The sequence below is a fragment of the Arachis duranensis genome, chromosome 9 (genome assembly GCF_000817695.3).
Source record: "Arachis duranensis cultivar V14167 chromosome 9, aradu.V14167.gnm2.J7QH, whole genome shotgun sequence".
Classification (NCBI taxonomy): Eukaryota; Viridiplantae; Streptophyta; class Magnoliopsida; order Fabales; family Fabaceae; genus Arachis; species Arachis duranensis.
In genome coordinates, this window is record NC_029780.3 from 112,022,749 (window position 1) to 112,034,754 (window position 12,006).

Genomic DNA, 12,006 nt, shown 5'->3' on the forward strand with positions numbered 1-12,006 from the left:
TATATCTGTAGACTACAGTTCTGCTGATAGTGTTTATTCCTCTCGAAAAAGGATCGATGGTCTTGTCGAGTCATTCTCGCAAAGGCTATCTACATCTTTTATAATATATGCAACTCCAATTACTGTAGATGAGCTCTCAAAAAGTAGAAAGAAAATCAGTAGGAGGACTATTGTGCAGAAGAAAGGAGGTTGGTGGAAGCAATTTTGGTTGCTTCTTAGGCGAGCATGGATGCAGGTCTGCCTTTTTCTTTTCATTGTCTGGCTAGTCATTAGAAACAGGGCCTGAATAAAGTTTCGTTTTTGAATTTTTTGTCATGATGTTTCTTAACAAAAGACTTGCAAGATTCGCTGAAGACATTTGGCAAAACATAATCATAAAACTGGCAATCCAATGTTGTTTATATATCTTGTGTCTGCTGCAGTTTAATTGTTTAATTTCCAATCTGCTTTTAGCTTCAACAGTATCACGTTTGTTTTGATTTCTTCATCGTATGTGTAACTGTTGGATTGTTCTTTTTGTTTTGGGCACAGAGAAGATGTGTTTGTACAAGTAGTTTATTTCTTTCAGATTGTAAGGAGAGTGAAACTTATATTTCTCATTTTACTTTATTCTTGATTCTCTGGCTGATTAGGCTTCCCGAGATGTACCAACAAACAAAGTTCGAGCAAGGATGTCAATAGCATCAGCAATTATCTTCGGTTCAGTTTTCTGGAGAATGGGAAATTCCCAGACTTCAATACAAGACAGAATGGGATTACTTCAGGTTTGTGATGTTCTTGATTCATGTAACCTGTTTCTCATTTGACCTTGTAAAACAATTTTGAAATGTTTGTATGTTAATTGTTATAGTTGATTTATGTCCTGGTTAAATTGGAGAAAATCTTATCAACATGCTAGCATGATCTTCTGTGATGGGTTATGCCTCAGCTATATCAACACAGTGGAAAAAAATGTACTAAAACTTTTGTACACTAAGTCTCATTTTTGGTTTACACATGTTTCTTTGTTTGGGTTTTTTGTGCACTCTATATAATAAACAACCTGTGTAAACGAACCCTTTTCTTCCTATGTTAGCAAATCATTTTTTATTGATATTAAAATCATATAATCTAGTCAAAACAAATTGAACATAATAGGAAGGATATAGTAATGAAAAGGTGACTAACCTTTCATATTTTTGTTATGCTATTTAAATGAAAGTTTCATTGGACAAAGTTTCGTTTGCTTCATTACATGGATGGACTCTCAGGTAGCCGCAATAAATACAGCTATGGCAGCTCTCACAAAGACTGTTGGTGTATTTCCAAAGGAACGCGCCATTGTTGATAGAGAACGTGCAAAAGGCTCCTATTCTTTGGGTCCCTATCTGTTCTCAAAATTGTTAGCAGAGATTCCGATTGGAGCCTCATTTCCATTGATGTTTGGTGCTGTTTTATACCCAATGGCTCGTCTTCATCCTACTTTGCTCAGGTCAATTTCCTTATAGAGCCTTAAAAAGGGAAAATTTATCTAAAGTACTCTTTCCTATAGGTTGTTAAAATAAGTGGTTCCCCACATATGAAGTTTCCATGATTTCCTAAAGGCCATAACTTGAACCATTTATCCTTAAAACTATAGAAGACCTATAAAGCTAATACATTGAGATAAGTGATAAATGAATGTTTTGTAGACAATAAATAACATCTTCTACCCTTTTCTCTGGAATTTTTGTTTGTCTTAATTTTATGGAGGAAAAAAAAAAGGCTGAATTCTGGGGAGTAGGGAATAGAGACGCAGAAGTTTAGTCTCTGTCATTCTCTTTCCACTTCCCTTTTTGCCTCTGTTCTTTGGATCACTTTATTTCAGTTTTCTTTCGAACTTATATATTGTTGATTTACAAGTTTTACATTTTAGATTTGGGAAATTCTGTGGAATTGTCACCATGGAGTCTTTTGCTGCATCTGCAATGGGTCTCACTGTTGGTGCTATGGTTCCAACCACCGAAGCTGCAATGGCGGTAGGCCCATCTCTTATGACAGTTTTTATTGTATTTGGAGGCTACTATGTCAATCCTGAGAATACCCCCATCATCTTCCGTTGGATTCCCAGCGTTTCTCTAATTAGATGGTAAGCACATTCTGATTCTAGATGTTAGAAGAGTTCCATAAACCAGAAACACAGAGCTGAAAATCTTACCAAAGTTAAGCATTGGTTTTTTTAATGGTACTATGTCTTTCTAATTGACTCATGCACACTTTCAGGGCCTTCCAAGGACTTTGCATCAATGAATTTAGCGGTCTTCAATTTGAGCATCAGAATTCTTTTGACATTCAAACTGGAGAACAGGTGACAATAGAGAGAAATTTTTTTCAAGTAACGAAAAATAAAATAAACGCAAAGGGAAGCTTGACAACATGGTAACTTTTGGATTTGAAAAAGGATGTGAGGGGGGAATTTTTTCTAAACTGATCTGATGGTAGAACAATACCAATAGCTGTGGTGCATTTGCTTTCACCTCATCTCTTACTTAAGCTAGAATTAGTATGTCGATACTCTTGTTAATATTGCCATCATTTGATCATTTCCGCTTCAGTTGTGTTTAAATTAACTTGTGATCTATTGTCTACTTTTCGTGCATAACTATTTTTGTGGAAGATATTTTCACACAAATTTACCATGTAGTTATCTGATTTTCTACTTTCAGAATATGTGGAAAGATGGTAATTTAATGGGATCTGCTATCTTGAATGCTGATTCAATTTCCTCTTTCTATGTTCCCCTTCCCTCAATGTCTTTTGCAGGCACTTGAGCGCCTTTCCTTTGGAAAAAGTAGGATTAGTGATACAGTGTTAGCACAAAATAGAATACTGTTCTTCTGGTATTGCACCACCTACCTTCTCCTTGAGAAAAACAAGCCTAAATTCCAGCAACTTGAGCCAATCCCACTTGAACAAAACAAAACACACTTCAAACTCGAGGAATTAAACCCTGAACAAGTTGATCAGACACTTGAATCTCAACCTGTCAGCCAAGATGGATCCAACCAGCCTCTTGAGTCACCTGAAGTGGATCCTATTGGTCCATTTGTCTTAGAAGGTTTGTAATCAGTTGGGCACTAATGCTGTTCTTATCAGATATCCACCTATTTATTAATTTATACAATACAGGTACTAAGTAAAGAGATACATATCTTTGCAAAGGATGGCCTCCTGCAGTCACTGAGGCCCTAAGCCGTTCCCCATAAACATGGACCACACACAATCAGGATGTGATTATCGAACATACAAAAAGTCAACTTTTCTTGAAGGTCTTTACTTGTAAAAATAAAAAGAAAAATTAGAGTGAATTTTGGCCTCTTGAGCTGTATCATGTTCGATTTTACCAGCTGTTCTCCATTCAATAACAAGCATATGTCGAAGTCATCCATGCAATGGGTTTTGTTGAATGTGAATATTACTGTGATTAACAATACGTAAAGGTCCAAGCGAGTAAAGGTTTTCTGTTTATGAACTTAGGGTGGCATTAACAATTTAACATGTGCCTAATTGATGGGAGGTGGAAGCCTAGTTATTCCTAATCGTTCGTTCTTAGGCCTAATTGATGACTTGTTTTCGATTGCATTAGTGGATTTTGTTGGCTTCCTAGTGTCAGTAGTGTGCTTCTTATTATTATTATTATTATTATTATTATTATTATTATTATTATTATTATTATTATTATTATTATTGTGTGTATTTATCATTATTAGGATTTGTCTTTCCAAACAGATTTTTTAAAAAGATTTTTTCATTGTGTTACGTTGATTATAGGAAGCAATAATACGCCAAACAACGTCAGAAAGATTAAGACTTAAGAGAGAAGGCTCTTACTTCTTAGAAGCAAGGAAACACGCACGCAGCACGCTACCCTTTATTCCAAATATGCGGTGTGACGTATACGTATGTATTATTATTGATTGCTACCCATTCCTCTGGCTCTTTCTCGGAAAACAACTTGTATATTTCGCCCTAACTTCACTCCAACGTCCTTCAATTCCCTTACGCTGCATCATCAACAATATATATATATATACACACAACCTGGCCACATCATAATATCATATCCATAATAACGTCCATCCACTATACAAACTAAAAAAACAATGCAATCAAGAACTTGTCTATGCTCTCTTGGCCTTCCATCACTCCCTCCTCCTCCACGGCGCAATTCATCACTACCCTTTATTTCACACACTAATAGGAGGAGCTTTATATGTGCATCATCATCATACGGGCACCACAATTACAATGATGGGAAGTTGGTGGATGAGGACATGATCACTCTCAGATGGAGAATCCGGGAGATTGAGATGGATGAAAATAACAACAATGAAGCTCCTTCTGATTGGATGAGCAAATTGGAGAAGAAATACTTTGCAAACTATGAGTCAGATGTGTGTGAGGCAGTTGGATTCTTACAGAGAATGTTAATGGACACTAGACCTTCCTTCGCATTCGCCATCATCGCTCTGCTTATGCTAAGCATGTCAACCTCAGCTTCACTACTACTCTTTAATCTCGTCCATTATTTAGCCAACCCAATCATGTAATCTTTCAACCAGATATATTATATAGGATTAAATTCTTCGATGCTCAACTACTGTTACATGTGATGATAATGAGATCTTAGAAATAAATAAATGTCATGTTATTAGAGACACTGATAGTAGGTTGAATCATTTGGCACTTTAAGATTATAACAAGAAGTAGCAGAAAAACACATGCTAAATTCTAGAAGTGGAACTTCTAGATACTATACTCAAGGTTCCTAATTAAAAAAGGAAACGTATAAGAAAACTAAATTGGTTCGACTTGTCTATAACGCCGTTATATAGTTGGCAAGTAATTAATTAATTAAGATTAATTAATTATTATATATCATCATAGCTCCACGAGACAGATGCATGAGAAGAGTGGTTCTGATGTTCGTTCTAGATTGTTGAGTTTAATTTCTTGGTACCCATTCTATACGTGCCGTTTCGTTTGTATTTATTATTTAACTACAACTTTTTGTTGACAATGTCAATCTTTCTAGACACAATTGCAAAATAATGTTTAGTTGTAACCCTAATCTTATGCTGCTTTTTGAATCAAACTTTGTTTCTTCCTCAAAATTCAAGGCCAAATGATGACACTTCCAGTTACAAGCCTTGCAAGGGATGACCCCGTCAAATATTAAATTACTAATAAATAAAAAATTAAATAAATACATAATTATATGGATAGAATATATAATTATATCTGAAATTATTATATGTATTCTGCAGGTTCCATGCAAAATGCATAAACCGAGACTCACATGTTAACCATTAGGTCGGCGTTGCCCATAATAAATAATTATTTGAAAAATTCCTAATCATATATATTGTTATTAGATTATTAGAAACAGTTGAGGCAACGTTGAAATAGATAGTAATAAAAACAAAAGGGCCGTCCTTTGTTTTGTTTATTACTAATATTAACAATTAATGTTAAAGGTCAACCCTCTTTTATTTCCGCTCCATCACTTTTTCTTCTTCCTTTGCCCCACACTCTATACCTTCTTCGTATTTTTCCATTACTTTAATTATTTCATCTCGTGCTATATTATGCACATAATTCAAATATCTCACCTATATTATCATCAGATTCTTACTTGTGACAAGAATTATTATTCATGCAATGCACCTTATAATAACAGGGACTGATTATTACCTGGTGTTATTATATTTGAGGGACACGCGTCACTTTCCAATAGGCCGCCACATATAGAGAGAGACGCGGTTTGAAGCAGATGTTAATTACCTGTCAATAAAAAAAATAAAAGAAACACGGTTCCGCCACATTACTTAATTAGCTTGGCTTCTTCTCTAATTAAGATTAAGATCAGATCCTTAATTTACACTTCCCTTTCAATTATTCAATTACTGCCCAACTGTGCTTATTATAAATATCATCATCATAGGAATTGAATCCACTTCATAGTTTCACATACATATCCTAAGATAATGCAATCCACTTCTCTGATAAATTATTCCTCATCAGCACCATATTTTCATGGAAGGAAATTAGGGAAATCTTCAGTGATAGTTATGGCATGTTGGAAGAATAATGATACCAACAATAACAACTACTATGGTGGTAGATTGGTGGATGAGAGCATGATAGTGCTGAGGAAGAGGATCCATGAGATGAAGATGATTGAGAGGAACTACGAGGCACCTTCTGATTGGATGGATTGGGAGAAACAATATTACACAAGCTATGACTCCATGGTGTTGGAAGCCATGGCCTTTCTCCAGACACAGTTGATGAACACAAGGCCAAGTTTCGCTCTTGGAGCTATGGCTATTCTTGCTCTCTCTCTTCCAACTTCTGCTGCTCTTTTTTTCTTCCATCTTCTTCACTTTACCAACTCTCTTTTCTCTCCTGGGATCCATTAGATACATTCATACAATACAACTAGTACTTAGTGCTTATAGATTAGAAATATTTGTGGTTGTATATATTTTTGGAAGCATACTATATATATTAATTTGGTATATGAAAGCAAAATTATAAGATCATGAGTGTCCCTAATTTTATGCACACTTATTCATGTCTAATAATTGCATATAACTGTGTCAGGCACTCTCCAATTTCTTACAAAAAACTTCCCAAATGTGGTAATATATTGTCTAGTCTAGAATGTATAATAGTGGTGCAGCAACATATATATATGAGACAACAATTGAAAGACTTGTATTGAACTAGTTGGATCCTTGACAAAACTGTATTAAAGCCTTCTCTTAATCCTTTCATTAGATATGAACTTAAGTAATTAGTTTCTCTTAAACTTGAGAAATGTTGTATTAGAAGATGGATGAATAATCGATATAAATGAGAAAATTTATAGTGTAAGATTGATAGAAAGAATGTATTATTAGGTCCTTACTGATATATGATTAGCATGCATGCACAGAAACAATGATGGATGATTGATCATGATTATTCATGAGCAACACAAGCAACTTGGCTAGTTATTAGCAATTCCAAGGTTGTTCTGATTCTCTATCTTTTTGCTGTCAAAAGATACACACATAATTGATTAGAATAATCCAGAAAATTATTGGAATTAACCACAGTACTAGTGCACTACTTTTGGTACTTTTTTAGCTTGTTGTACATGTATATAAAGATATGAACGAATGAATATACTTATCTTTCAGAAATTAAATGGTGGATGGGAGATGAGATGGAAGAGGCCCCTTCAGTCCAAGACACAACAGCGAGGACTAAACAACAGCTCCTGCATCGTCGGATCAGGATCACACCATGCCGCCATGATAGTGTGCTCTTGAATCGACGAGTCAGCAGCTGTGTTTCAGCCCTCTTCTACTGCTTCGGACTGGACTGAAGTGAGCCCCTTCTTCTTCTTACTCCCCCCTCCATTCATCACAACAACAATGATAGTATTATCATCATTGGTTACAAACACAAACATGCATATCTTGTGTGTCTAGGGTATTTTATTCTCAAACAGAATTAACCTAGCTACTAGCTAGGGTTTTGAGTATTCCTGAAGAGAGAGTGTGTGTGAGTGAGATCTGGTACGAGGAAATTGATTAAAGCCAATGAGGTGTGAGAAAGCTGAAGGGTGGGGTTTGTTTAAATAATAAAGAAAGAAAGGAAGAAGCTAAGGATATTTTGGGGACATGGAAATCTAAAGGCAGGCTGAGATGAAGATTTTGGGGCAGTAGAAGCTAGCTTGAGTTGAATTATATATAATGATGATATGGTTGAAATTGATTAGAAGAAGACTAAGACTACACTATCATTATTCTATCCATGACACTATAGTACACTAGTGATGAGGAGGCCAAGTTATATCTAATCAAAACAGCTGGAAGGCCTTAACATTATTATGTATGTGGCACAAATTCTTAGAGAGTAGGAGTAGTGAATCAAATGGTGCAGCAGAATAGCTGTCCCAGTTGCATTTCTTTGCATCACAGATATATGTATCCTTCCCCCTACATCAGACCCCATCTAACAACTTGTTCTTTGTTACCTAACCCTAACACTCTCATTACCTTGTCCTTTCTCCCCTTATTATTAACTACCCCATGGTAAATTTCATTATAATGCTATCTTGCATGCATGATATTCAATTCATTCCAAATACTTGATTGATGATACTTGTGATTAAGAAATAAGTAAAGTTACTAATCTTAGGAAGTGTCCTGCAATGTTGGTTCCCAACCAGTGATTATGTGATAATTAAAGTAGTTAGTTACTGGTCCCTAAATAATGAATGTGATGAGTGGTGTGAAAGATGGGGAGGCCGTACTGAACAGTAAGCTAGCTAGATAGCATGTAAACTTTGGGAAATGAACACATGCATTGTATTGTTTACTCAATACCTGAGTTATGAGTTATGAGCCCCAAAAGATATGAAAACACTTCCTTTTATAAAGAAAAAAATAGGAAAGTACTTTCTTCGTCATTTTCGGGAACCTTTCTTATATTTGGGTGATGGCGGGTTTTATCATCATGACTTATCAGCCATTCTCACTACTCAATAGTCAAATGGGAATCTTTTTCTCTGTTCAGTACCGTCTTGTCTTTTCTTTTCACTTCCTTTTTATATCTTTTTCTCTTTTTTAATTTATTAATAACATTATCTTTTTTTATTATTGGACTAGAAACATTATCTTTATTTTGGGCTATATAAATAGGGTCTATCCCAATACAATTTAGGCCCAAAGATGATGGGCTAACAGGCCCAATTGACCAAAAATCTGAATGAGAATTGAGGATGTGACCAAGAATAGCGTGCATGCATGACATCTTAAAGATAAAAAACAATTCATGACCCAAAAATAAAAAACAAAAAACAATCTATTTGTATGTTATCTCAGTTCTCCTATCTGTGCAGCCGAGGCCTAGTACGGATGGCATATCCATATGCTTCTTGTAAGTTGTACCTGGGTTCGAATCTCAGCTGAGATTGAAAATTATTTAAAGAATTCATAATATCCATGTAGTGTGTGTTAGGTTGTCCAATCTACTTGACCCAAGAAAAAAAGAAAAGTAAATCGAATTACAAGAATAACATGCATGCATGACATCTTAACAATCAAATAATAACACTAACACCTAGATAATTAATAACCTAGTAACATACATAGTTTGAATTTAGGGGAAAAAAGAAAAAGAAAAACTACCATCTACTCTAGAACTTTATTATTATGCTGCATCGTCATAATATTATATATCGTTTTAAAAGTGTTTATTTTAAAAAAATATAATAAAAAATTATTATTATAAAAAAGTATTTTTTATTTTTTTATAAATATTTAAATAATTTTTTAAAAAATTATAATTTAATTGATTATGAAATTGGAAAGCCAGGTATCAAGCTTTCAAGCATGTTCAATGTTCCTAACCAAAATTTTGACCAAGACCATGACTAATAATGGCAGTATTTAATTGGAACCTAATACTAGAGTTTTTCACTTTGGCGTAATTTCCCCGTAGAAAACATGTTTCATTTCAATGCTTACGTGTGAAGTCAGAGTAATCTCTCTGAATCTCTACTACTACAATTCAATTTCAACTAAAATGAACCCACGCGATGTGCCAACGATAAATTAATAATAGTTTATAATAAATATTAAAAATGACCATATTTATATAATTAAATATGTATAAATTAAAGTTAAATTTAAAATGTATTTTGTTTAAAATAATCTAGAGTATAAAAAATTTGGATGTTAGAGTTATATAAAGTATTTGTTGGTTTGTTTTTGTATTTGATTTCGTTGATGGACTTAGTCTTCTTATGTGGCACTCGTCCTCCTTTTTCTTTATTGATTATTGTTAGAATTTTTGCTTTCTTATTTCTATCGTAGATTTTTGTGAAGGTATATTTTTTATGGATTGTTGAATTGTATGCACTTTCTATTGTGTTTGTTCCATCTTTGCATGTATGTTTTTCTTCCGAAGATATGTCTTGAATTTATATAGTTTTCTTTCTCCTTAATCTCTTGATGTCCATGTAATTTTCCAATGACATCTACAATAAAAAGAACAAAAAATATAATTTTTTAAAATAAGTTATTTTAATAAGAATAATTGAAATAGTATAAAGTGAAATTACTTGTTAATATTTTTCTTTGATCCACTTTGTCAAATAATGTCTCAAGTGATACAAATTCAAAATAGTATTAGAAAGTGTTCAATTTAAAAATACAATAAATATGTTTGTTTTGTACCTTTTCATCTAATATAATCATTTCTAAGTAAAGAAATTATTCTTTATTTGTGGATGTTAATGTTTTTTATCGACGAACCACATAAACTTTGATAAACCAATTGTGTTTGTTTGATGATATTGTCTAAAGAATTATGCTCCATTGAGTAAGTTTGAGATATTGTGTAGTGTGAAAATAAATTTTTTGTGCTAAATTTGATGTTATTTAAAGAAATAGTAATAAGAGACTTATATAAGTAGTTCAAATAATATGGAATTTGAATAGATTTGTAACGTAAAATTTATTATGATTAATAGATTATTATGACATTTGAAAGAATAAATATTTATTATATTTAATGAATTATTTATAAAAATAAATAAATTAATTATCGGGTGCATATATTTCTATTGGTGGTATATTTTTTTATATATTTTATTTTTTTATTAATTTAAAAATAATAGTTGATTTAACAAAAAATAGTAATTGATTCTAAAATTTTGCTAAGTAAACAATGTTGTTAACATGATATTAGTAGAAAGAGAAAAATAACTTAAAAATAATGTGGGTAAACTTGTGTATATACTTTTATATATTAAGAATAGATTGATTTATGATATTACTCGGCTTTTGATTCATGAACCAAATCTCGTGATATATTTTGAACGCATGAATCGCCATATTTTTTATTGTCTTTAACTTTAATATTATTAATATCTAAACTCAAATTTATATCTCTTGAACTAAAGGACTCATATAACTCCATTAGCTTAATTATTTGCTTTTCATTTTCTGTAAAATAAGAGGGTAAAAAAGAATTGCTCCATAAAACAAAAATTGTTCTCTTTCCTAGACTATATATTATAGACTATTTATGCATATAAAAATGGCAAGTTGCATTGACATGCAAGTTCCAATAATATATTCAAATTCGCGTCGGTTGTTTGTGCACCCTACAAAATGCAGACAAAAAAAGAAAGAGAACCCATTATTGGCCAATGGATGAGACCGAAGCTGCGCAGCATAATCATTCATAAATAAGTTAAAGTATCATAAATAAAAACATAATAAAGTCTTTTTAGATGGTAACAAATTATATAGAACAACATTATATATTATTTTTGTGTATATATTTTCTTACAAAAGGAATATAAAAATATAATACAAAAATTATCGGTCACACGCACCATGTGTCTTTATCGAAGAAGTCAAGTGGTATTGTCTAACCGCATACCCACCAATCACCATATCCTTCAGACTTGAGAGAAGAAAAAGAATCTTATCAAAAGAAAAGTGAGGGAGAAAGAGCAACGAATAAGGCTTTTATGGAAAAGGAGAATAATATATAATATATAATAATATAATAGTAATTACAACAAGAATCACATTCAATTTTTATTTTACATTAAACAATTTTTTTATAATTAAGACGTAAAATTTATAAAGTAGTATGGATTGTACTTCATACTATGAAATAATAAAAGGGCAATAATTAAGTAAATTTGAAATCTGAAAATAAGTGATTATAAAAAAATTGTTTTCGGTGCACAAAAGTAATGAGATCATAGATAATATCCATTGAAAAGGAATCTGCGGAGATTCGTAATGAAAGCAAGCCTCACACCTAGTTTCCCAATGCATCCTACTGTTTGCATTATTCCTTTCACACTTCTTCAAAGTATAATAAATAAATAAAATTAAAATGTAAAATACCAATCCAGTTTCCATGAGTTTTCGGTTTAGCTTTCCGGGAATTTTGCGAATAATTTCTGTC

At 32.7% G+C, this 12,006-nt stretch overlaps 3 protein-coding genes across 3 annotated transcripts in view; all 3 read left to right on the plus strand.

Annotated features, from left to right (window-relative positions):
- Nucleotides 1–3,693, plus strand: part of LOC107467378 (ABC transporter G family member 7) — a 5,972-nt gene extending 2,279 nt beyond the window's left edge. Inside the window, exons 6-12 of the mRNA XM_016086459.3 lie at nt 1–235; nt 633–764; nt 1,251–1,471; nt 1,895–2,107; nt 2,242–2,326; nt 2,782–3,076; nt 3,148–3,693. The exon at nt 1–235 is cut by the window's left edge and continues 33 nt beyond it. Coding sequence (XP_015941945.1) covers nt 1–235; nt 633–764; nt 1,251–1,471; nt 1,895–2,107; nt 2,242–2,326; nt 2,782–3,076; nt 3,148–3,158 — 1,192 coding nt within the window. The 3' untranslated portion in view covers nt 3,159–3,693. The remainder of the gene's footprint in view (nt 236–632; nt 765–1,250; nt 1,472–1,894; nt 2,108–2,241; nt 2,327–2,781; nt 3,077–3,147) is intronic.
- Nucleotides 3,694–4,061: 368 nt separating this feature from the next.
- On the plus strand, nt 4,062–4,678 carry LOC107467376 (uncharacterized). The gene has a single exon (XM_016086457.3). The coding sequence runs from the start codon at nt 4,122–4,124 to the stop codon at nt 4,566–4,568; it is 447 nt and encodes a 148-aa protein (XP_015941943.1). The 5' UTR covers nt 4,062–4,121; the 3' UTR covers nt 4,569–4,678.
- Nucleotides 4,679–5,924: 1,246 nt separating this feature from the next.
- Nucleotides 5,925–6,563, plus strand: LOC107467377 (uncharacterized). Its single transcript, XM_016086458.3, has one exon. The coding sequence runs from the start codon at nt 6,006–6,008 to the stop codon at nt 6,438–6,440; it is 435 nt and encodes a 144-aa protein (XP_015941944.1). The 5' UTR covers nt 5,925–6,005; the 3' UTR covers nt 6,441–6,563.
- Nucleotides 6,564–12,006: the final 5,443 nt, after the last annotated feature.

Excerpts from the sequence above, each read along its gene's own strand:
- LOC107467376 (XM_016086457.3), top strand. The coding sequence starts at position 4,122 with ATGCAATCAAGAACTTGTCTATGCTCTCTTGGCCTTCCATCACTCCCT.
- LOC107467377 (XM_016086458.3), top strand. The coding sequence starts at position 6,006 with ATGCAATCCACTTCTCTGATAAATTATTCCTCATCAGCACCATATTTT.